Source organism: Acanthopagrus latus, chromosome 7 (genome assembly GCF_904848185.1).
Source record: "Acanthopagrus latus isolate v.2019 chromosome 7, fAcaLat1.1, whole genome shotgun sequence".
Classification (NCBI taxonomy): Eukaryota; Metazoa; Chordata; class Actinopteri; order Spariformes; family Sparidae; genus Acanthopagrus; species Acanthopagrus latus.
The window spans coordinates 10511735-10537388 of record NC_051045.1 but is presented as its reverse complement, the minus strand read 5'-3'; the positions used below and the strand labels follow the sequence as shown (position 1 = coordinate 10537388).

At 44.0% G+C, this 25654-nt stretch overlaps 2 protein-coding genes across 5 annotated transcripts; one reads left to right on the top strand and one right to left on the bottom strand.

The window, feature by feature from the left end:
* Positions 1 to 1002: 1002 nt before the first annotated feature.
* LOC119023158 (lens fiber major intrinsic protein-like) lies at positions 1003 to 6057 on the top strand. 4 transcript variants are annotated; one of them, XM_037104880.1, is made up of 7 exons: positions 1003 to 1362; positions 1621 to 1785; positions 1869 to 1949; positions 2033 to 3754; positions 3869 to 3935; positions 4060 to 4124; positions 5688 to 6057. In XM_037104880.1, exons 1-4 carry the CDS (start codon positions 1003 to 1005, stop codon positions 2216 to 2218), a joined length of 792 nt encoding a protein of 263 aa, XP_036960775.1. In that variant the 3' UTR covers positions 2219 to 3754; positions 3869 to 3935; positions 4060 to 4124; positions 5688 to 6057. The 4 variants fall into 4 exon arrangements, with proteins under 4 accessions (XP_036960775.1, XP_036960776.1, XP_036960773.1 ...); XM_037104881.1 differs by lacking the exon at positions 4060 to 4124; XM_037104878.1 differs by having other exon boundaries at positions 2033 to 3935; positions 4060 to 4169.
* LOC119023160 (RNA-binding protein 38-like) lies at positions 5546 to 25654 on the bottom strand. The gene is made up of 4 exons (XM_037104882.1): positions 25139 to 25654; positions 22692 to 22815; positions 19517 to 19571; positions 5546 to 7115 (listed from the first exon to the last, which is right to left on the bottom strand). Exons 1-4 carry the CDS (start codon positions 25358 to 25360, stop codon positions 6764 to 6766), a joined length of 753 nt encoding a protein of 250 aa, XP_036960777.1. The 5' UTR covers positions 25361 to 25654; the 3' UTR covers positions 5546 to 6763.

The following is a 25654-nucleotide window of genomic DNA, read 5'->3' as shown; positions in this document are numbered from 1 at the left end:
TATGGGTCAGTTCAGCACTGTTAGCTTTGGGCACTTCCGTCCGGGGCCCCAACTGTATTATCTGCATGTGTGTATACGTGTATGTGTGTGTGTGTGTGTGCATGCACGCGTCTTTGTGTGTTTTCTGTCCTGGTCCATCAGCATTTGCGTCCCCTGATTATGACAGTTATGATATGTCAACAGATGACATACGCCCCAAAGAAAACTTTCTCCTTTCAGCGTCAGCTGCTATCCACCACCATTCTTCCTCCTAGTTTCCGTCTCCTCCTGAGTAGACTGAAGCACATCCTGTTGTCTCCTCATTCAAACTCTCTCTACCTGTCAATAAATATCTTTCATGGATTTCCAATCATTCTCATTTTATCTGTTTCGCCTCCCGTTTGGCCTCGACCTGTTATTGGGGGGGGGGCGACAGAGGGGTTAAGTTTGTTTGATTTAGGATGTCCAGCATTGCCGCCCCCCGCCCTTGGCCCTACAGGGGGATTATGGCGTCACCTGGGGCCCCTGGGGGGGTATTATAAAGCCCCTGTCTGGCCCTCTCCCCTCCGTCAGAGAGGCTAAAAGGTCCACCGGACACTCTGTCTATCCCCGTCTCTACTTTAGAAACACCCCTTTAGCATTGATGCCCACCTCCTCTTGACAACTCACCCACCTGAGATCTCCACCCACACTCCCACATTATCTCACACCTATGTCTTTGCGACAGGTGGACAGAGGTGGCAAGCGAACGCAGCTGAGTTGACTTTACCAACCCAGTTCAGGTGGTAAAGATCTGTCGAGTGGATTCGTCCGTTGACGTTCTTAAATCCTGTTTTTGTCTTTGAATCAACACTGAGCGTTTTTTTTTTTGGTCAGCTGACTTTGCTGACTTCAAAAGGGAGAACATTTTTTTGTTATTTTTGGCATTTGAAGAGGACTGAAAAGGTACACCTTTTCCAAACTCTGACTTTTTTTTTAAAGAATCTTCTTCATCTGGTGGGGAGCCTCAAGCGAACAGTCACCATGTGGGAGTTCCGGTCCATGAATTTTTGGCGGGCAGTCTTCGCAGAGTTCTTCGGGACCATGTTCTTTGTATTCTTCGGCATGGGTGCTGCCCTGCGCTGGACCACCGGGCCTCATCATGTCCTTCATGTGGCCCTGTGCTTTGGGCTAGCAGCTGCCACCCTCATCCAGTCCATTGGCCACATCAGCGGCGGCCACATTAACCCTGCTGTCACCTTTGCCTACCTTGTCGGTTCACAGATGTCTCTTTTCCGTGCCATTTTCTACATGGCCGCCCAGTGCCTGGGTGCTGTAGCTGGGGCTGCTGTACTCTACGGGGTCACACCTGGCAACATGAGAGGCAACATGGCAATGAATACGGTAAGGACCCAATGTGGATGTTTAAGAATACAAATCTAGCAATGCAATACATTTTGGAGTTTAGAAGTTAAATTTGGCAAGATGGATTCTACAAGTGGTGTCAGCTCAGGTTCAGTTCAGTCGAGAATGTTTTATAAGTCTACCCAGACCATTTAAAACCAAGGATACCACAAACCATATCTATAATCATCTTCAGTTTGAAGACATGACTTCTTTAATTCACACAAATATGTTTTTGTCCACATTGTATATCTCCAGCTGCAGCCTGGCATCAGTCTGGGAATGGGCACCACTGTGGAGGTCTTCCTCACCATGCAGCTTGTGGTTTGCATCTTCGCCGTGACGGATGAGAGGAGAAACGGACGCCTGGGATCTGCCGCCCTATCCATCGGCTTCTCCGTCACCATCGGACATCTCATGGGGGTGAGGCTCAAAGTAAACGTAGGTGTTAAACAAGAATCAGTCGTTCAACAACACAGTGCTTTAACAGGAGTATGTTGTTGTAGATGTACTACACCGGTGCTGGAATGAATCCTGCCAGGTCCTTCGCCCCTGCTGTGCTCTTCAGGAACTTCATCAACCACTGGGTAAGACCTGAGATCACACTGAAGACGTCAGCCTCAGCACTGAAGTGAACACTGTCTTAACCGATGATGTTTGCTGCCCGCAGGTGTACTGGGTCGGGCCTATGATAGGAGGTGCCATGGGCGCCCTCCTGTACGATTTCATGCTGTTCCCACGCATGAGAGGTCTGTCCGAGCGCCTGGCCACACTGAAGGGCAGCCGGCCCCCAGAGAGCGAGACCCAGCAGGACACCCGCGGCGAGCCCATCGAGCTCAAGACGCAAGCCCTATAAACCTGCCCCCTTTTCTCCGACTGGGGCCAAGGGATGAGGGACAAGGCCCTGAGCTACGCCAACCCCACCTCCACTGCCTCCCCCCATGCCTTCACACAACATCGCACAAGACTAACCCAAATACTCACATCTAGACTAACACACAACTCCAGTGCCACTGTAAAAACCGAGACGCAAACAGGTTCACAACCTCTAACCTCAACACACAACAAGACTCCTCTACCCCCCAGTCCTCACTCTGTATTCCGAACAGGAACATTGTGTTTTTGATAAATGGTGACCAGAGCCTGAACCAGCAGCCGCCTCGTCTCGCCCCTCCACCCGCCTGCTTCCAGTCAACTTCATCTGTGACTCAGAGGAGTGTGAAAAACCCCGAATTCGATCAGAGAGGTGTATAGGAAGGCGGGTGTCGGAAAGGGGGTGAGACCGAGGGCAGGATGAGGGTGACGCGGGGATGTGGGTATGATATGAGAAGGTTAAGAGGGCACGGGGAAGGTGAAGGTGGAGTTAAGGGGTGGAGGTTGGGGTTTGGGTAGGGTAGAGAGGGCAACACTCTGGGTTTGTGGTCGTTTAAAAGTTGGGTTAGACCAGTGAAGATGGGCATGCTTTTCATTATTCATCTGAATTTATCTCCATTTTTTTTTTCTTCCTAGGTTCATTTTGTTTTCTGCACTTCAGACACAGGACGTGGATGTATGATACCATTAGAGTTTACCAGGGTTTCACTATTTTCAATCACTACATTTTATCTGTGGGTTTGTGTTCGTGTGTGCGTGATATCCTTCTGCAGAATGTGTGCGTGCAAGCGTGCGTGAGAGTGAGCGTGTGCATGTGTGTGCGCCTGCCCGTGCGTATGAGCGTGTTTGCAAGTGAGTGTGTATACGTGTGAGTATGTGTGTGTGCGTGTGCGTGCGTGTGTGAGATCAAGATTGCAGATACAGTACTTTTTATTTCGTTTTATTTTCATTACCGCTCTCCTGTTTCGTACCATTAACTGTGTTCATTTTGTCATCACTTTTTAAGACATGATCATTTCTCCTCCCCTCACTGTGGTATTTGCTATGATATTCATTTTTACATAAACCATCTGCTTTTTTTTTGTTCTGAACCAGCGCAATACAAAAGGAAATGTCGTATTCCAGACTTTGATAGTAGGTCTGTTCACTGCAGATCGGCTGCGCAAGCTTTACATTGAGTCTCCTTTTATTATTTGATCCTTACTGGGAGCACAAGGCGTTTCAATAAACATTTCAATGATAATAAACATAAAAAAAAAACTTGATACAAGTTTTGCGTCATTCTTGTCTTCTTTTACATTTTGTGGCGTTGCTGTGAGCTGCAATAAGTTAACTCGGCCAGAAGAGGGCGAAAAGAGCACATGCTGAACTCACGTTTGAAAGATGAATTAGTCGAGGGAATCCTAAGGACTGTTGGACCAGAGAAGTACCAAAAAGCAACAGCTCCTGGTGTTTGAAGAGAAATAATGGTGTGCACATTAGTTTTGAGGGAGGTGTTGTTCAGGGAGGGGTCACTCGGGTAAGACAGGCTTCACCCATAGGCGGACTATTGCTGGTGTTGGATAAGAAGATTAGTTTTAAAACCGACACTTGTCATTTATCTTTTGATGTCGTCTGTTCCTGTGCGGAACAGCTGATAAACTGGTGCGACCCCACCTTCAGAGCTCTGACAGAACAAAGACAGCTGCAGACTAAATCTGGTATGTTCCACATTTTTCTTATGGCCACCAAATCCCATGAAAAAAAAGGGGTCAAAACAGCAATTTATTCTGCTATCGAGTGTGGAGAAAAATCCCGAATCAGACCTCCGTTGTTGTATTACAGCAATCATCAGCGAGCCACATTACTGCCCGGTGACTCATCCCTTCATTATGATGGACCTGGACACTGTAGGTTGATCTGAGCAGAGCACACACGCCATCCTGCTGCAAGAAGTAACAAGAGCCACCAAATATGCATCTGTCCACAGCTGAAGATCCCTAACAAATACAATATTTACTCCTCTTTTAGGAAAGTTGAGTACCCAGCTGTTCAGGATCTTACTTAACCTTTATGTTTGTTTACTGTTTTTAAAGATTTACAGTAGGAATGTATCATTTCAGGGCTGAGAGACAAAGTCTGGCAGGTGTGGTTTTAAAGTATGGACAGGCAGGAGAAAGCTTTTGTTGGTTTTGGTGGTTACGAAAACCAGAAATACTGAATATTGTTGGTCTTTTCCTTTTCTGGGAAAGAGAAGTATCCTACGGCGCAGTCACATTAGCGACTACAGACCATTACATGTCAGCTCAGGGCAGCGTCGATATCTACTGAACGAAGCATAGTTTGACATGTTGGAGTGAAAATGAAAAATTGGCTTTCTTGTTAGAGTCGGATGAGAAGAATAAAACAGACCATGTTCACACGGCAGCCATGTTCCCCTGAAGTCACTCTCAGGGCTGGAAGCGCAAGTGCTGTGATGCTGTGTTCAAGGCTGAACATGTAGGGAATGTGACAAATTGTTCACCACTTCCTGACTGATCAGCTACAAAAAAAAGTTGATGCAAAATGGACATTGTGTCATTTTTCAGGGTAAACATTAGCTTATGTTGAGCAACTGATAATGTTAGCATTCAACCTACTTCCAAGCTAAAACTACTGTTTGATAATGTTACACAATACAATAAAAAAGACATAACTTTTATATTCTCTCAAATCTTGTACACAATTACTTGAGCCCAGAAAAATGCCACTGGTTAGCTGTGTGTTTTAAAATATGATGTTTAACCTAAAAATATGGCCCACTGTCCTGCCAGGTTTCCATTACCCACCTTTTAAAGTTGCTGATCAATTGAAATGCTGTGAAATGATAACAATTTGTCAGATTTCCTATATTTATGACATCATGTGTCACAGCATTCAAGCTTTCTGTCAGAAGAAGCTTGCCACTGTGTGTGACTAGCTGGCAGTCGGTCAGCTTATCTTTGAATCAAGACTGGAAGAGGAAAGAAACAGCTAGTCTGGCTCCATTTAAATGATATAAAATCCACCTAACAGCCTATTTAACACATTACATGGTGTTTGTTAAATGTGTACAAGAAAAACAAAAAGACAGAAAATCACAATTTGTCACAATCCGTTTCACCAGTCTCACTTTTGTCACAGAGCAGCTGCTGGTTAATCATCTGAGATGTTCTCCTGGCCTTCATCTGAACACTTTCACCCGTCAATCAGTAAAATGTCAATGATTTATGTGACTCATGTGTGACTCTCCGGGCTCCTGGTAGTGTCATGCAGCAGCTGTTTCCTACAGTGACAGTAATCCCACCACACATCTTAGAAACATTTCCTTTTTATTTTGCATATTTGTCTTAAATGTGATGTATGGCTTGGTTTATGAGGACTAAGTTGGTGCCACAGCACCGTGAGACTCCAGTATCATCGCTCAAGCTTCTGTCTTGTTTTTTTTTCTGCAGCTGGGACAAAAAGAAAAAGACAAAGAAACAACTCTGACCAGTACAATGGGCTGGGAGAGGAGCTGGGTCCTGACACTGGCGTATACTGCCTCGCTCTATTTGTCTCTCACTCACTGACACACACACACGCACACACACGGAAACAGACACCAAATACACTCACACATATTCAGGAACAACATACATCTTGACATCCAAACACATTTACTTGATATGTATTGACAATTTTGTAATTTATCATAAAACCAAACAGTCCCCAAACATCACTAAGCATCTGCAGGAATTTCATTATGACTGGTGTGTTTTAAGTGTTGACAAAGTCTTTCTCTGGGGTAATGTTCGAACAGTAGAAATAAAAAAAACCATAATACCAGTGTTGTCTACCTTATTCATGCTCATACGCCATCATCACAATTGCATATTCTGTGATTATCACTGTGTAATGACTTGCCAGCGGTAGATAAAAGGAACAAAGGGGAACACAATAAACATTTTGCTCATTTGAGATGAGCGACTAGTAAAGGTGACAAACACAAACTGAACCAGGGTGCACAAAGAGAGAGAGAGCTAAGGCCTTGACAGAAAGGTAACCTTGCAGAGGAGGTAATTGGACCTGCGTTTTCTGAGAGAGGAACTGGCTCTCAGCTTGGCTGATGTCCAGCATTCATCTCAGGACTTTTGGAGAAACTGCAGCCGCAGCATCATGTCAAACAGACATATTTCTGTTTGTCTGTGCCCATCCACTCTCCAGCAGTCAGCCCGCCTCCATCGTCAGCGCTGAGGTTCAGGGGCGAGAGAGAAACGATGTCTCGTTCCAGTCCCTGACTTCTTATGAAAAACATTCAGATCGTTTGCTGATGATGGTAGCAGTAGAACATTTTCATCAACTATTACAACAATAATATATATATATATATATATATATATATATATATAAAAAAAACAGGAATGAGAGTGCTGTCTAAAAGCCCTTTTGATTACATCACACTCTCCCTGTTAATCCAGTCTCATCCTGATGATGTCACAGGTCAACAGTCAGGCTGTTTTGAATCATCAGTTCGGCAGCTCGGAGCTGCTCACTGCATGCGGTCGGGCTGGTGCAGAGGGTAGTGGAGGAAGGCCTGCGGGGCGGCAGACATGGTGGTGAGTGCGGCCAGAGGAGGATGGATGGCGGCCGGGGGGGTCGGGGATGCAGTGAGAGTGGGCCCCGGGGTTCCGGGGGAGAAGCTGTAGCTGAGGTAGCCAGCAGAGGGCGACGGTGAAGGAGTGTAGGGGTACTGCTCCAGTCCTGTGGGGGCGTAGTGGCTGTAGGCGGAGCTGTAGTCCAGGTAAGGGGAGGTGAGCGCCGCCGCTGTGGGGCTGAGCTGGGACTGCAGCACCAGGCTGGGCTGGAGGAAGGCCTGGGGGTAGACGTACTGCTGGGCGAGTCTGGACAGACAGAGGAACGAGGGTCAGGATGAGATTAAAAGGTCACTTTATTAACTGGTTAGTCGAGCAAAAGATATTTTTTATTCAATTTGTTATCAGTCGTTTCTGGTGTGCAGCATTCTTTGTGTTTATTCTGGTTATAGCAGATGACACCACATCTCCATCATTCTGGCTTCTTTCCTTGTCCAATTTTGATTTTAACATTGTACTGATCACTTTAAAAGCTTATCAGTGTGTTGCCAAAGGTCGCCCTAGTCTGTCCTTTTAACCTTTTTAATGTATTCTTTTACCTGTAGCTAAATCCTCTTATGCTATGTTGTCTTTGTTTCGTCTTTGTATTGATTTTATTCGTATTTACATGTTGTAATCTGTTTTATATAACATAAGGACATTTTGTGTTTTATTGGCTTTTATTCTGTTATATTGTCTTCCTCTGATTTCTACTTTTGCTTTTGCTTTTTTATACAGAACAGGGGATTGTGTTGCTCTTTTGCTTTCTCTTTTAGTTTTTATGTGATATTTTTTACCTATAATAGATAAATGGATACTAATAAAAAAGAAAGAAAAAGAAAATTATTATGATTCATTTGTGGTGAAAAATAAGCCTTACCTTCAGTTCCAGTATTGACAGTACAGGAAAATAAAATGTATGCTCATTGACACACAACTCCACACACTGAATGCCAGATTTCACTTTTAACCACCCTAAGACATCACATTAGGAGCTCAACACCATTTCAAAATACAAAATGTAAACTATCAATGCATTTCCAACAACCCACACATTTTGGTACTTTTATATTGTTATATTTATGACTCTAAATGACGTATTAATATAAACGACTTTTTAAAAATCTCATTTATTCTCTGTTTTCAAGCCGTTTTTCCAGCTATGCTTCTTCTACATCTCGTGTTTGACGCAAGGAATGTGTTTAATACATTTACACATAAAGGCCTGTATTCTCTTTTTGTGTCTGAGCATCAGATAACATCATCAAAATCTAATTTTTGTTCATAGTCGTCACTCGGTCGTCCTCGGTGAGATCATTAGATCAGACTAAGTGTGACAAACAGCAACAGTAACCAGAGACAGACACACACAGTCGGGTCGGAGTCGTGTGTTTTAACACAAACAAACGGACGGTTTCTCCAGTTACTGCTTCTTCTCCTTTTAAAGGCATGTGCTCCTTCTTTAGGAGCAATTATCAGCACCGTTGCCTTAAAATAGACCTTTTTCCCCTGTGTTATAGTTTAATTAGCACACTGCCCGAGAAATGTTAAAAAAAAACCTCCTGCTTTGTTCCAAATGAAATATCACCCATTTAACAATGAAACGCCAAATAACGAGATTTACTTTTTATCACGATCGCCAAACTCATTTACGTGATTTTTGGCTTTAAACAGGGCTGTCTCTGTCTTCACTGCCTGACCTGCCACCACAGATGCAGCGTACGTGGCTGTTGATACTCGGAGCCACGGCGATAATGAGGGAAAGAAGAGCTCCACTGTCCTCCTGTATTCACTCATGCCCTTGCCTCAGGCTGCCCACTTAACCTGAACTGCCTCAGTTACATCTGGCAACAGCAACAGCGATCATATCACAGGAACTAGGTTATGCTGCTTAAGTTTAAAAAAAACAACGGGACATGACAGTATTCAACACTCACACGGCCGTGATCAGCGCCCACAGTCAAACCCATTAACCTGACAGTAACCTTGTCACCGAGTCTGAGGAGGCGATCAGAGCGAGCTGCTGCTGCTGCTGCTGCTGCTGCTGCTGCTGCTGCTGCTGCTTACCCCTAAACAGAGCAGGAGCAGATCAGGGTGTGATTACACAACAAACAGTGGGACAGGGGGCCCGTTCACACCCACTCTGCTGTGTACACAACACACACAAGGCACACACACCACTGTGACTGCCTGATGTACTGCATTGACCATATGTTAATTTAGGTTTATTCAACCTCTTCTAATCCCTAAAATCCCTGTTAAATTAATCCAGAGGTTGGATAGAAAACATGTTGCTTGAAAAGATGACTTCCTAAATATGCCTGTTTTGTTTTTGTTTTTTTACTGGGGCCAAACTAAATCTTACTAAATTTGAGTGAAATATTATGAACGATACTATGCTCTTATTATTTTTTGGTGCATTGTCAGGACAGAAAATAACATCTCTGTTAAATTAATCTAGAGGTTGGATAAAAAAAAACAAAAAACATATTGCTTCAAAAGATGAATTCCTAAATATGCCTGTTTTTTTTTTTTATTGGAGCCAAATTAAATCTTACTAAATTTGAGTGGAATATTATGAACGACACTATGTTCTTATTATTTTTTTAGTGCATTGTCAGGACAGAAAACGCCTTGTCTACACATGTAACTGTATATGCCTGAGGATGACAGTAATTCGGAGAATCCGGACAATAATGAAGAATCCGGACAATTTTCAAAAAAAGGTTTCTTCTACATTAAGGAACAGACTCACACTCTCATATCAATGTGAAGCCACAGCTGAGAGACATCTTCTTGTTTGTTACTCGAATACCTTCATCTCTCAACTCTCTGCCAACAAAGCAGATACATGTCCCCCCCGACAACATATTAAACAATTAAATTAAGGAGGAAAGAGGACAGATTTGCTGTATTCATCTCATAATCTTATTAAAAGTCAAGATCTTGACACTAACACTAACTCAATTGTTACTGCACCCTGCAACCTGGATTTGGCGACGACCTACAGCCTGAAAACACTGACACCAACTCCTCAGTATTCACTGATTGTACACAGTTTGTACTATACAATAATCTTCATAACATACTCTTTGATTTGGTTTTAGAAACTGTGATGGCAGTGTAACAAAATTATAGAAATTTAAATTGTTGCATCATTTATGCACTAATTGTATAATATACATAGGTCTGATTTCCTTGGTCACAGTTTAGAGATATTTTAGACAAACAGAAAACTTCATTTGATCATTTTATATTCTATATCAAACAGGAAAGGATGCCACACGTGCTAATGGCAGAGGATGTGCTTCAGCTGTATTAAGGAACTGGGAAGCACTTTCATCTTGGATTCAAGGTCAAATTGGGATTCTCAGTTGTTTTTCGGTGTGGCCATGTTGATAACGCTGTCTTTGTGACGGTGGCGCCAATGGTAATAATTCCCGGGAAACACTCCAACACTTACAGTGTCTATTTGATCTGCCTTTTTAGATCATTTTCGGCGCGGTTCACGCGTGGTTGAAGAATTGAACAGCAGTAGCCGTGGCAACAGGGGCAAACAACACCACAACTGTCATGATTCAACCGTCCTGAACTCTGCCCGGTGCACAGAAATATGCTGACATCACCGATCTCCAGCTGAGCCTCGTCCCACTTTAAACCCAAACACAACAAACACAGAAATTCAGAAATCTCCTGTGTGAAATAAGTGTTTTAGCCACGAAAAACTGCGAAGCTGATTGAGACACTTTCAGGGCGTTGTGGCTGAGAGAGCGCCACGGAAGACGACAAAACCTGCGGACTAACGACTCACAACAACACAGAAAGTCACAGCACAGCTGAAGCTAATAACGCCCTGACCCCTCTGTATCTCATCTCTCCTTGCTCGCTCTCCGTCAGTCTCTCCCAGAGCAGAAGTGCAGTGTCATTCCCACGGCTGTGTGCCGCTGCCTGCCAGCCTGCCTGCCTGCCTGCCTGTGCGCCGGCCTGACTGATCCAATGTGACAGCGGCATCGTACGAGAGGGAGCTGCGCCTCGCCTCATTCCTCCCAGTGCTCAGCATCATTGCTGGCTGTCAAACACGCGTACATTATACAGTACATAAAACATGCAAGGAAGAAAGAAGGGGAGGATAACACACATGTGTGCAGTCAGTTAAGCAGCTTAGATGAAGTTGTGTGTGTGTGTGTGCGTGTGTGTGTGTGTGTGTGTGTGTGTGTGTGTGAGTAAGGGGGTTCAGGGCTAATTGGCGCAGCTGCATGGGTGTACGCTCACTAACAGACCCATGAGAGCAGAATAACCTCCACAGACTCTCCCTCCCCTCTCCGGGTTTACTCCCTCACAGCCAGCTTCCTCTCGCACTCCCTCCCACTGTCCTTCCTCAGAACCAGGCAGTGTGATAAAACAGGGGGGATGAGCTGAATCAAACAAAAGAAATAAACCGAGAACATCTGCATGTTTTCCTTTTCTCTTTTAAGGTCGAGGTTGTGAGTGGAACGGGGGGGTGGGGGGGGTGAGATGCTGAGAGGTGAAGGATCAGCCATCATATCCCTCATGCCTAAGGACAGGCACGCTTTTAATAGTTCAGATCAGGGATGTGAGTCAGTCAAAGAGACAAACACACACTCGCGGAGGCGCACACACATGACCCTCCGTCCTCTCTCGATAAACACACACGGCTTGAGGGAGGGTGAGAGATAGAAAGGCCAGCATCAGCGCTGGACACTCAGCTCTAACGTCAGCAAGACAGAAAGACATTTAATTCATTTATTAAAACAAACAGGGCCGTGTGATGTGGAGGGAACGTGTGTCCACGTATTTCTAAACCGTGATAATCTCAATGCATCTCAGATTGTGGCCGCAGCGTAATATGATCTAAATAATTTCAAATTTCCCTTTCACTCGTTTCGCGTTTGCTGCAGATTAAACAAGGATTTCAAAACATCCGGCTCTGACAGAAGCTCACCAGAAGAAGAGCAGATGTTTGATTAAGATAAAACTTTTATCAATCTATGAGTAAGCAGCAGTTTATTTAACCTCACATGTGACTGCAGCTGCCTCACAGTGACAGCCGCTCACAGTGTTAAGGGAAAATGCTTTTCATGTTGATTCAAGAGGTTGTATGGACAATGTAGTTTGATATATTTGCGAGATTCTGAGTGTTTGATCATTTCAACAATCAAAAAAATTATCAATAATAATCTCAATAAATTCTTTGTGCCAAAATTGGACAGATAGATAGATTGGGTTATTTGTCTTTGTGTAAGTACGTACCGGGGAGTTTGGGGAGTAACAATGTACAAGTAACAGGATTACTTAATCAGGATGCAAAAAAGTTGAAACTGTATTCCTTATTAAGATTTCTTTTCTCTTGTCATTATTTGCATACGTTTGTTATCAAGATAATCCAAAAGTAACTGAAAGTAATGTAACTTGTTTTTTCAAACCCTCCCAGTAATGCCTCTTTCCAGGTTTGGTCAGAAATCCAACATGGTCATAAGATGTTACCAAGCAAACCCATGGGACTATACTTGAGTTGGGAACATAAACATCTGTTAACAAGCCACCTTGAGGATTACAATAAACAAAACAAAAAAAATATTTATCAGAAGAATATATCAGTGAGAGTAATATGCAGGTTTTTTTAAACACTGAGGTCAATTGACTCGTCTCCCATTATTATTTTATTTTCTTGTGAGTCACATTTATCATCACAAATGCGCCGGAAAAAGAAGAATCAGTAGGATTGGAATTGGACTATATCCAGAAATATCGAGTTAGTGGTGAGTCAAAGTCCTAATCATTACACATTTTGACTGATTGTTCTGAAGCTGATGATGGAAGTTTTTAAGGAGTGAGACATCTCGCGTCCGTCTCGTCTCTGTTGTGAGTTGCACATGCGCAGCACCGACCAGAAGCCACTAAAAATACAACAGTAGTCACTTCTTTGCTATCTTTAACTTCAGTCTCTCTTTCAAGCTCGGCTTGTTAATACTTTCCCATCCAATGGCCACAACTTCAACCCACATATAGCTCTGTCATGTAAACAGAGTCATTTGAAGCAGGAGTGACAGGCCAATTTGAACCACTCACAATACAGATGGAAGCGAGATATAAGAGGGATCTAAATGTGTGTATGCTGATAAATAACTAGATATACTGCAGAAATGCAACACTGCGTCATCACCCATTTATTAACAGTTTGTACAGAAGTTATAGTCATTGATAAACACTGATAAACTCTGTGACAAACCTCTTAAACTGGGGTAGCAAAAGATGAGTTTGTAATTCCCATCACAAATCAACAAAAGCTGAAGAGGAAGTGAAAAAGATGCAAATGCGGATCAAACATGTGTCATCTTTTAACAGACAGCTGAACAAAATGGGAGCTTTCCGCGCTGTGAAAAGCCTCCAACGTGACCTTTTTTTCATGTTTTCCAAATTAGGTTTTTTACATCCGACAGAAGTGTCTCTCCTAATTGGGTCCCCGGGTAAGAGAGCTATACACCTGAGGGTTCCCCCTGTCTACCTGAACCCCCTCGACAGACAGGGAGTCATCACTGCAGGCTGAGAGTGAGGAGGAAAGAGACAGCGAGATCATTTAGAGGAAGCAAAAAAAAAACCAATCAAGACAGAACAGTCGAGGAGTGCGAGCGTACTGAAGACGTGTTTCATTTCTCACTCCGCCATGAACGCCTTTCACACACAGAGACGAGCTCCAGCGTCACGTCTGCCACCGGCCCCCCGAAAGCTTCACTGAACCCAGCCACAACTACACCCGACCACAGGTGTGCTGTTAGTCTGTGTCATCCCTCCACCCTTCCTCCCCCACCTCTGTTCCACTGCTTCAACAGGAAGCACCCCCACCACCACCACCACCACCACCTCTACTGCTGCCGCTGCCGCCACTCCTCCACCTTCAACAGCCTCACCACACATCCATCCCCTTCCTCTCCTTTCTTTCACTCAAAAAAATAAACACCAGAATGTTTTATGAGAGAAAAAAAACACGAAATTTCACTTCTGCCAAGCGCCGACGTTGGGTGCTAAAGGCAGACAGCAGGCAGCCATGGGCGACAGATGTCCCCCCCTCCCTCCCCTCAAATGAGAACACCCTCCTCCTCCTCCTCCTCCTCCTCCTCCTCCCCAACTCAGCTGTACCTAAAAGCCACATTTGGCATCAGCCCGTCCTCTGTCCTCTTAAAACTTAAAGCAAATACACCGAAGCAGCAGACAGAGCTGCGCTTTGTTTGAGTTTATCTTTGTTATTTGCCGCTCAGTGTGGGAGCGTCTGACAGACAGAAGCCATGTGTGACCCTGAAGCCCCCCGAGAGCCCCGCAGCTGTGAGGGCGGAGGAGACACAGGAGCAACAAGGAGTTTACAGTTAAAGGAATAGCTTGACACTTTGACACTACTTTCATATCGAAAAATGTGGAGACTCGGGCAGCAGCTGGTTAGCTAGGCTCAGCAAAACAACTGGAAGCGGGCGGAAACAACCTGGCTCCATCGGAAACTTACCAACCCAGAGCTCCGATAACACCCGCACTAATTAACATGTTTGAGTTACGTTTCAAGCAAAAATACAAAATGATTGATGGTCCTAGTTTCTCAAATGTGAGAATTTAGAACAAGATTTTAGTTTATCAGACTTCTGTTATTGGAATCTGATTCAAAACACCATCAGCTGGAGTCGACACTGACCTCATTAACCACGTCTTTTGTATGTTTGTCATCCTTGAAATATCAGTTTTCATCACAACCCAAAACTACTTGTACTGTAATATCACGTGAATTCCTGGTATATGTAAGTGTGTCTGACCACAAAAATCGCATGATAAGAAAGAAAATTAACACACTACATTTCAGCGCAACGGACATTTTGTGATCGACTGCAAAAAGCTCCCAGCTGCAGAGTCCGGTTTAAAACCGAAACTGTACATTGAAGTCTTTCTTAAAATAAAAACCCTTCACTTTGCCAAGAAATGTTTGATTCTGACTGCAGTCATACTGATCATGTCAAAGAAACATCTAGCCTCGGAGCGGAGGGATCCGAGTTTGACAGATGCGCCCTGTGCATGTACAAGAACAGAAAAACATAAAGATTTGCCGGGCTGTGTTTTGTGTCGTGCGTCTGCTCTTTAATCCAGAGGAATCGAACCACAGATTCTCGTCGATTCGTTTAAAGAGTCAATATTACCTCGAGTCTCCTCGAAGACGAAGAAGAGATCTGGTGGGTTTATATGTAGGTGGAGAGACAAACGTGACAGAGACAGAAACAGAGAGCTTCCTGTTGAGAAAAAAAGTGAATCTGCCCCACATGTTGCAGCTGTGCTGTGCTGAGATCTCCTGAGGTTAAAGTTGTTTCTAAAATTAGTATCGCTTCTTCTTCTTCTTCTACAACATCAAACAATAAAGCTGACCCAGGGTCACGAGATGAATCATAAATGAGTTGTTCTCCCCCGCAGACTGTTGAGATGGACGGCAAACAAAACGATTTGTTGAAGGAAGAACTAATGATTTTTTTCATGACAGCTGTTCATTTGCAGATTCTTTTCACGATTAATTGATTAACCTTTTACTCTATAAAATGTGAAAACATTGTGAATAAAGCTCCTCAGAATTTCCTGTCATCTTGTAGGAAACACTACATTTTCATTCAATTGACTAGTAGATTCATCATTGCAGCTCTGATGAAGGAGGACTGCAGCCATTAAGCTCTGCACTTGATTCATTCGTGAGAGACTCAAAAAAGAAAGGAAGCATACAAATCAGAACAGTAAAGGACGTGATATTATGACTTTAACTCCCCTTGTATGGAACAAAATCCAAACACACAAGATCCAACTGGCTACACACAGAAATGTCTTGAAGATTTGCTTAATTTCTCTTTTTTTTTAAAAGCAGCAAAATTGAAAGCAAATTGAAGACGTCACCTCAGGTTCAAAGATTTTGAGCTAACTATTTACCATTTTCTCAGATTTTACAGACTAAATTGACATCATGGCATCCCTTCAAAATAAAAGCCTCAGATGAGATGTGACTCAGGACCAGAACTACAAGAAATTCACTCATCTACTAGTCCATTAAAACAAACTGCTTTGATTAAAGTAATTTTTAAAAGAAAAAAATTAAAGATTTCCTGGGTAAAACTTATTAAATATAGGGATTTGAATTTCTTTGTCATTTCTGGTAGCAGGTGAAGAGTCTTTGGGTTTTGGACTGTTGACTGGACAAAATAAGCAATTGTGAAAAATTCTGATGAGCATTTTTCACAGTTTTTTGGGGCATTTTATAGACGTTTTAATTGATCAGTAATCATAAAATAAAATCATTAGTTGCCCTGAGGACGACTGCAAGTTAAAAGGGAACACAGTTTTTTAAAAAAGGGGCTGGCAGCTAACAAAGTAGCAAACCAAAGTGTTTTATTTATGCTTTATAACAGCTAATCATCAACTGAGGGAATCATGTCACCGTGCTGTTTAGAAAAGGACTTACTAATTATTTGATTTAATAGTCAAGCTGCAGATTATTTCCTCAATGACTTCATTATTCATCAGAAATCTGCGCAGAAAACCCACCACTGACACCCCAAAATGTCAAAACTATGATGACACAGAAAAGAAAATGGCGGCAAATCCTCCAGCTTAAAGACACACCTGTAACAAACATGTTATTTCTTGTATTTGCAGGTGTTTCCATGCTGATGAACAAAGTGCCACCTCCTGTGTGTGTTTGCCTCACAGGTGTGTTAGTTAGTCAGCGTGTGTGTGTGTGTGTGTGTGTGTGCTGATGTTGTTTTCCTCTTTTGTTTCAGTCTGCGAGGTGTCAAAGCTGCGACTCTTCCTGGAGGCAGTTTAAAAAGATCGACTCCCTCTGCACCGAGACTCTCAATCAAGCCATCATCACTCATTCACAGACTCATCTGGGTCGGCCTGGATTCCCTCATCACTCATTCAGAAATTGAGGGCTGCAATATTAATAGCTCTCAGAACAGTTGAGGTTTTTAATGGACTCCTCTGTAGCCGCAGGACCAGAACTTGTCAGCCTGCAGAGAGTCAAAGCGGAAGACGTCTGTTCCTAAACACTGCATCTAGAAAAACCTCTGAAATATACACAAGGTCCAGTCTTTTTGGACAAGCAAGAAAAGAAAACAAGCAACCTTTTTTCCCAAATAGCTGATAATTCACTTTGAGAAAATGCCCACGCAGTCAACAGCGCACACACACACACACACACACACACACACACACCCAGTACAGTCAGCTGTGATACCGGTCGCCCTCGTCTAAGATCACCTGAACAACTGCCGTACGCAGAATATCTGACTCAACCTGAAGCAAGTGTTCTTACACAACATGAATGTGTTTGTTTCGCTGCTCTACTGTCTGTGAGGGCCCTGGGAATGAATCATCCTCCATGCTTCACTCAGGAACTGACTCATTAAGGTTTTCCTTTTTGTGTTCACACAGCGAGACGCTTGGCAGACGGGACGGAGGAGGCCGAGTTCCCGTCACATGTGGATTACAGCGAGTTTCCAAAAAAGATCCTGAGAGACGACCAGCAGCTCCTGTGACAGTCAGCGCTGCATTACATGTGGAACAAGGTGATTCAGGGAATTTATACGGATACTGATGTCGTCCGTTTTTTTCTGGAAAATCAAACGGGAGACTCTTTTGGAATAAAAGAACGAGACAGAAGGGGCTGTTTTTGATTTATCCAGCAAAGTCAAGTCAAGACACGTTAGGGCTCTTTGACCTCTTCTACACACGAGAAGGCAGAATGGAGGGTCATTGTTGATGCTGAGGTATATTAATGAGCTGTCATTGTTAGTTGCAGCCCTACTGAACACCATTAGATGTATTAAAGGGGAATTAAATAATTTTCTAACATTTTCACTATAAGTTTAACGCTAAAAAAAACAAACACTTTATTGACTGAGAACTGACTGAGGTTTCAACGACACGTGTTACGTGTGCGGCCCACAAACACAGGATTTACAAAAGCAGCTAGCGGCAGTTAGCAGGTAACTCAGAGTCGAACGGCAAATGAAAATGTCTGCAAATAGGGGAGATAATGAGGTCTGGGAGCTCCTTATCCTCGGAGCAGATTAACTGCTACAGAACAGGCGAGGTAAATTATTGTTATTGCCGTTTTAAGCACTGCCTGATACGTATGTAAAAAGGGCCCACTATCACGCCTCTGTTGCTCCTGGAGCACCGGCATGCTGTCTAACATCCAGCCCTCCACGATCAGCGCCAGCATCCAGCATTTTAAGCCAATTTTACACAGCAGCCAGACCATGAATCTACAGCATCACATGATTTCTCACACAGTTCCTCATAAGCTCACATCGTGAAAAGGATGTTTGACACAGGACAGTTTCTTGATTTCCTTTGTTGAAGTGCTTTGGCCAACATCTGCGTTTACTTTCTGGTTATTTGATTGCAGCTTTTTTAATAGCTTCCCCAGGAAATGACTCATCGAACCATCAGAATTTGATCCATTTGGTCCGTTAAGATTTGGAAAGTCTAGCACAGCCAATCAGGAAGCTCTGTGGAAGATCGGGGGCCATTTTAGACACAACATGTGAAACTTTTTTAACCTCGTGTGCCATTAAGCAGCTTTGACAGGAATGAACAGGGCTCTGCCTCAGACTGCTTAAGCCTCGAGAGGCAAAACTAGACGATATCCCACAAGAAGAAACTAAAGAGTAGCCACAGAAGCATCTTTATTCCTCATCTTTTACCTTATTTGATATAAGCTGTTAACAAGAGTTCTGCTGGAGACACGCTCATCACGGGTTTTGATTTACAGTTCATTGTTTGGATGTTGAATGCTACACTAGCTTGTTTCCCAAATGATCAGGTTGTGTCGCACCAACTTGTGTTTATTCACAAGTGGTTACAGTGTGGAGACAGCAGGCTACAAATGTACTACTGTACATTTACTGTACTGTACTAATGTACTTTGTTTATGATGGTGGTGGTCGTGGTGAACAGGAGGTTTGCAGCTGTGAAGAGAACTGAGAGTCATTCTTCAACTTCCTCAACATCAGCATCTGCCACGAGCATCTGGGGAAAGCGGACCAATCACAGGTCTTGTAGCTGCTACAGTAGCTGCTGTAGGACCAACCTACATCTGTATCCCCTTAACCCTGAACCATGAATTCAGCTCGTGCCCCCTCGCAGGATTGCTGCGCCCCAGGTTGGGATCCAGCAGCCTTATACACCCAAGAGATATTAAATAGATATGAATGGCATGTTTCTGGAAAAAAAAAAAAAAAAGAGTAATGGCTGTGTGAGTGTGTTTGAGAGAAGAGAGAAGAGACGCAGGGAAGTTTGACTAAATGGCTTGTTGCCTCGGCAAAGCTCAAGTCATGCATGAGCGAAACATTCAGAATTGAGCTGCTCATGTGTTTAATGGACCAGAGAGAGACCAAGAGGGAAAACAGGAGACGAATCACAAAAACACAATGCACAGATATAGACATGAGAAGAGCGCCGCTCTTTGCTCTGTAATGGCTCCACATCGCAGAGTCGCGCTGAACCGAGTGCTCAGAAATGTCAAGGACGGAGGAGGGAGATGCATTGCTTTGAGGAGGTGGAGGCAGCAGGTGAGAGAGAGAGAGAGAGAGAGAGGTGGAAATAAAGGTATTGATTCTTCTCCATCTTACCCGTATTGCCTCTGAGCCCACGTGGGATGGACCTGCTGAACTCCAACAGAGAGACCTGCAGTCACAGAGAAAAACAGAGGGAAGCCATGATGAGGGATATTTCGGCAGACGGGGACAGACTCTCTCCTTTTTATTCACTCTGCTTGTTTTTGCCTCAGATGTGAGCATGTATAGGGGGGTGTCAGAGACCGACCGTTATTCCCTCGGCGCACACACACGCTCGACACGCTCACGCAAATAATGATACACTCGGTCGCTCGCAAACATCTGTGACCTCGCTGCCTTCGGAGTTCACAGGGAATCAGCTGAGGCTGAGTAAGAAAGGAGAGACTTCTCCTCCTCCTCTCTGACCCTCCGCTGACTTCGTTTCAACATTCCTCCTGCAAGTCATTCCTCTCTTATTTCTCCTTTTTCACCACACCACAGCGCTTCTCTTTTGTGTCAAACCTACATCTGAACGCACATTTTCTTTTCTCCGCCAGGACAAAGAAGGGACAGTTATTCCCTAACAGTCCCATCCCCTCTTTCCCTTATTCTCCCCGCACTCTCTCACACACAATAACAAAATACCAAGCGCTGCCATCTCCCATCAGCCGCATGCTTGGGGAGTTGCGTCGCAGCGCTGGCCGTGGAATACAGTCAGACACACAGTCAGTTGTTGTTGGCGCCGCTGTTTGTCAATCACACCTACACTCGATGGTATTTCAGCCAGCGAGCTTTAAATGAAGCAGCGGGAGGAAAGCTGCTGTCAGGGTCTGGTGTGCACCGAGTCGTCGGAGGGGGAGCGTGATGCATGTGTGTGTGTGTGTGTGTGTGTGTGTGTGTGTGTGTGTGTGTGTGTGTGTGTGTGTGTGTGTGTGTGTGCGCGCGTGCTGGTGGGCAACACCGAAAAAGCCCAGCGGCATGAAAGCTGTGCGTTAACTCAAGTACGCAATGAGTGGATGCATGGTGGGAATGAGCAGAGACAGTTGGCTTCAAGGAGCATACCAGTGGTTTAACATGTTTAACCCCGCTGACCTCAGATCTGTACATGTATTTATTGTTTTTTTAGATTTATCTCATGTGGTCCAGGCAGCGGTGGATTCCCATTTGTGTCAACTTGCTAAAGACAAGGTCTGCAACTAGCTTTTTTTCATTATTGATTCATGCATTGATCATTTTCTCAGTCGGTGGATTAGTTCACTGGTCTCTGTAATTTTAGATAATAGTGAAAATGTCAATCGGAGCCTAAGATGACTTCCTCAAATGTCTTGTTTTGTTCTCAACCCAAATATATTCAGTTTAGTGTCATTAAGGAGTAAAGAAAGACGAAAATATTCACATTTCAAAAGCTGGAATAAGATAATTAAGACTTGTTTTTTTTAAATAATTGGTGTTAATAGTTGATGACGGCTCTGCTGCCTTTACGTTTTAATCAACGTTGTCATTTGCTAACACTCATATCATCCTTTCTGGTTGTTTTCTGGGTTTAATCTGCGACAGGACATACAGTAGTTTGTTCATGTAAAGCTTTACCATTTGACAGTAACATACATTATCTTTGGCTCAATCCCATTTCCTATTCTTATCCTTACACCTTGTTTTCAGGTGCCTCCTCACCCCTCAGAACAGAGTTACACGCGACAGAGGTTGAAATCCCCACTCATGAAATAGTACAACTTCTCAAAATCCTCATACATCGTCAATGAAACCTCAGTTTGGAGGACAGTGGCACCCAACAAGAAAAAGGACAGGAGTTTATTGAGTTCAGGCCAAAACAAATATTAAACAACTCGCGTTTACTCTGGTGGACTACAGTTCTTTATCAAACTGTTTATTGCTTTAGAAAAAGTCTGGAATTAAAGCATCGGTCTGGGGCCTGTTTCACCAGACTGTAACATGCAAGCTGCAACTTGCTATGTGAGATAATTACTTCACACAGCGAAGAACACGGGGAGTTATTCAAATACCACATAAACCATTATGATGCCTTAAATACTCACTGGCACACCAATCCCACAGCTGAAAATAGCCCCAGACAAATGCGCTTATTTACTCCTGACTCAGTAACATTTGCTAAATACTACACATCCCAGCTGATTAAGCAGATTTTTTTTTTGCCTGTTTCAAAAGGATAACTATTTATTTGTGACCTGTTTTTAAATATTAAATCTCTGCTGCCTCTTGTAGGGAAGTAAGTAGCAAGTACCCAGAGACAGATTAACAGCGTTTATTTTGGTATTTTCATGAGATTTGTTTACAAGAAGAAAGTAGAATATCACCAGCACGATATGTAACTTCTGCTGCTGGGGGTCTCTCTATCAGAACAAAGAAAAAGGACATTTGCTGAGTGAGAGGACATGGCTGCTGTTCAGCTGCTCAGAACTGACTAGCTCTGGAGGAGAAAGTCAGACCTGGAGGAATAAACACCTGGAGGCACCTTGGATTCTCCACTTTTCTGGAGCTGTTTGCCGACAGGAGGATACAGAGATTTCTGTTAAACTTTTGGGACCGAAAAGCGGATTTTCTTCACTCCTGTTTATAAACCTGACTGCAGCAGCGATCCGCAGATGTGACCCCGGTTATCGAGTGTCGATGTTGTGTCAGAAATCTTTGTGAGAAGAGAGAGAACCGATCTCTCTGGTGAGTGCTGAGTTGAGTGAATGCAATCACACAGATACACACTGATGCTTTGCGATGTTGCTTGCAATCTCAAAGCTGACAAACAGTAAAGTAATCTGGCTATTTGGGGAACATTTTTTGCTCATGGGAATGATAACACCACTTAACACAAATGATCCTGTGATCAAACCGGCTTTGAGGGGAACACAACATCTATCTGACATGACTCGGGTACAAATGTTCAAGGACGAGTTAATGTCTCAGTTTTACTCACGTTACGTTTAGTCTCATTCCCACACTGTGTGAATTTGTAACGAGAGGATACCAAATTAAATGCACTGTTACCTTGGGTAAACGTGTGGATTCTATCATTGAAGGAAATACTCATGAACGTACACTAAACTAAACAACTAAACAAAGGTCTTGTTTTTTTTAGACATTTTAAGGCAGAACTCTTACTCACTATATCTTTAAATGAACATTATGAACATATTGTTTGCAGTTATTCGGTTGAAACATAGCTGAAACAACATGCTGATATGAAGCTGTAGATCCAAATAACTAATAGACTTACTTGACTGCGTGCTGCGAGGCTTCGCTCCCAGGTACGCCAAGTTCACGTTGGCCTTCCTGCCGTCGATGATGGGGTTTGCGTCCTTGCACGCCCGCTCTGCTGCCCCCCTGTCCACCATGGTCACCTGTTGATAGAATCACAGCATCGCTCTCATTAACATCACTCTGATTAATCTACTGTACATGACTGCATGTGAAAGCTTCTCTGCTCAGTCTGGATTGGAGTGATCTCAACGTGAGTGCACTGATGAAGCAACAGACAGCGCAGGGCGGCCCTGAGGAAGCTGCTGCCCTTGCCTGTCCTTGAATGATTCAATCATTTTTTTTTTCTAAATGCGTGAGGAGACACTGACTCCACTTCATGAAGGCAGAAATCATCATGGTTTAAGGCTTCTAGTGTAGGAGGTAGTTTTTTTTTCAGACTGGGCTGAAAGGATGAGATGCAGGAATCTACCTTGAGGGAGTGAGTTGAAGAGTGGGCAGATAGCAGAAGGGGTGGCGAAGGTTACGACACACACACACGGAGCAGCTACACTCAGTATATGAGGAAAACTACAAGTCCATCTTCAAGAAATGGGACACTGAAAGCAAAACTGCCACGCTTGCTTTCGTTTCGCAGCATCAGACTTCTGACTCTTGTGCAAACAGAGGCAGCGGATGGTTTGAGATCGCTGAGGTTCAAGAAGCTGCCGCGGGGAATTAAAGGAACTGTTCATCCGAAAAGGAAAGTTCACACTAATGCCAGTGGAAACTCAGGTGAAAGTTCGTAGTCCACATTCTCCTAAACAACTGAAGTGGATGGGAACTTGTTTTAAATCATAAAAAAAACCAACTACAACTAAATGGCCCCACACAGCTCAAGGGTAATCCATGTCAATGGAAGCCTTGATATCCCAAATTTATTTGAAAAGACATTAACTTACAACCTTTTTATGCCAAAATCTTCACTGTAGCTAACAGGCTAAAGGCATTAGCATGCACCTGACTGAATGGCCCACAGGTGGGTCCGAGCCCCACCGCAAGTCAAGGGTGTAAATAACAGCTTTTCAAAATCAAATTGGGTTCTTGCAGTTTGGATTACACCAGATTTGGATTTTTTTCCCAACAACTCGTCCATTTGGCAGAACTTCTGGTTTACAGCAAGAGAAAATGGCGAGCCAAGGGATTTGAATGAGGCTTCATGTCGTCTTTGCTGTAAATAGGTGTTAATTAAACAGGGCAGCACTGCACATTTTCAGTCTCACCACTCGATGAACATTACCATGACATAAAATCTTAGTTTTCACCCTCGGCTTCCGGAGTCTTGGACCACGCTGGACGAGTTGTATGGAGCCATATCATGTCCTTCTTTCAGGAGTCCCCGTTTACTTCAGGTGTTAAGTAGAATGTTTTGCCGTGACGCTCCAGAAATGTTTTGTGGACCATGACGGGTATGAACATAAAACTGACTTTAATGGGTTTTTTTTGGGGGGGGGGGGACTTATCCGTGAAGAGTGTTGATGATGGGGGGTCAGGGATGAAATGATCACGGTGGAGAAAACAACTCAAAACACACACACACACACACACACACACACACACACACACACAGGTTGCCTCAGCTGACCGGCCTCGCTGGCTGTGCAGAGGCAGAGCTGAGTTGAACTGCTTCATCTCGATCCAAAACACACCAACAGAATCCATCACACAAACTCACAGTCACTCATACAAACAACCGTGCTGGCACAGAGAGAGAGAGAGAGAGAGAGAGAGAGAGAGTGGCGGGGGAGGGCTGTGTGGGAGGAAGTCTAAATGAAAGTACTGCAGCCTTATCTTGCAGAGCCAACTGACATGTCACACCTCTGTGACCAAGGTCTCTGCCCCCTTTACTCTCTCTCTCTCTGTCTCACAGCAGAAGACGACACATCTGTCCACAGATGCAGAAGCTCATTACCAGCCAACTCAAGTGTAACCCCTCCTTGTACTAACCCCCCATGTGCTCTTACATACTGTTTACTCAGCCGTACTTCGGGGCTGCAGAGATAATTGATGACACACTTATAAGAAATAATCTGCTACTCATGCTTCAAGCATGTGACTGCCACCACCCGACACACTGAGCATGTCTGCTGCTGGAACAAAGTGGCAGTGTGTGTGTGTGTGTGTGTATGTGTGCAGCCTCCAGAGGCCCTGAAGGAAAAGAAAACACCCTACAGAAGATGACCAGGAGGTACAAGCAACCCCCCCCCAAAAAACAACCAAAAAAACCAAACAAACAAAAAAACTATTAACCACAAAGATAAAGTTTACGGCTTTAAACTGATGAGCTGCGGCCACAGATGTGATCTAGTGTGTTTTCACCTACGTGACAAGCCAATTAAAGTCCGAGCAGCTGATTAAACCTTAATTTAAACTCTACACGTGCTCATTTATTCCCCCCGAAAGAACAAGCGACTTGAATGAACTCACAAAGCCGTATCCTCTGGATTTGCCCGTCTGCTTGTCTGTGATCACCACCGCCTCGTCGATGTCCCCGAAAGTCTCGAAATATTTCCGAAGTGAGGCGTCGTTGGTGTGATAGGGCAGCCCGCCGACAAAGATCTTGGTGTAGGTCGTGTCTTTCTCCATGGTGGGGTGCATTATCTCTAACGGGACCCCGACCAGCTGACCCAGAAACAGCGGAGAACTCATGCGGCTCAGGAGAAAACCCCAAAACAAAACAGGAAGGATAACGCGAAGAAAAAAAAAAGGCGAGAATGAACTTGATCAACCGAGCGGCTATGATAACGACGAGAGCGCGTCCATGGCTTAAAAAAAAACACGCAGCCTCCTCCTGTGGGCTCACATACAGCTGTTGGATGTGTAGTCCTCCTGACAGGTGTCTGGGAACCTCATGTCTCCTGTCCCGGAAAAAAAAAGTCTTTAGGCTTCGGTAGGCGCGTCTTGAATGCGCCCACAGCGCGTCTGGTCCAATGGACGAGCCGT

Bases quoted from the DNA above. Each gene is read 5' to 3' on its own strand.
- LOC119023158 (XM_037104881.1), top strand. From the start codon at position 1,003: ATGTGGGAGTTCCGGTCCATGAATTTTTGGCGGGCAGTCTTCGCAGAG. The intron at 1,786-1,868 runs GTGAGGCTCAAA...ATGTTGTTGTAG, and splicing joins CCATCGGACATCTCATGGGG to ATGTACTACACCGGTGCTGG. The intron at 1,950-2,032 runs GTAAGACCTGAG...TGCTGCCCGCAG, and splicing joins GGAACTTCATCAACCACTGG to GTGTACTGGGTCGGGCCTAT.
- LOC119023160 (XM_037104882.1), bottom strand. From the start codon at position 25,360: ATGAGTTCTCCGCTGTTTCTGGGTCAGCTGGTCGGGGTCCCGTTAGAG. The intron at 22,816-25,138 runs GTGAGTTCATTC...TTCTATCAACAG, and splicing joins AATCCAGAGGATACGGCTTT to GTGACCATGGTGGACAGGGG. The intron at 19,572-22,691 runs GTAAGTCTATTA...CTGTGACTGCAG, and splicing joins GCCTCGCAGCACGCAGTCAA to GTCTCTCTGTTGGAGTTCAG.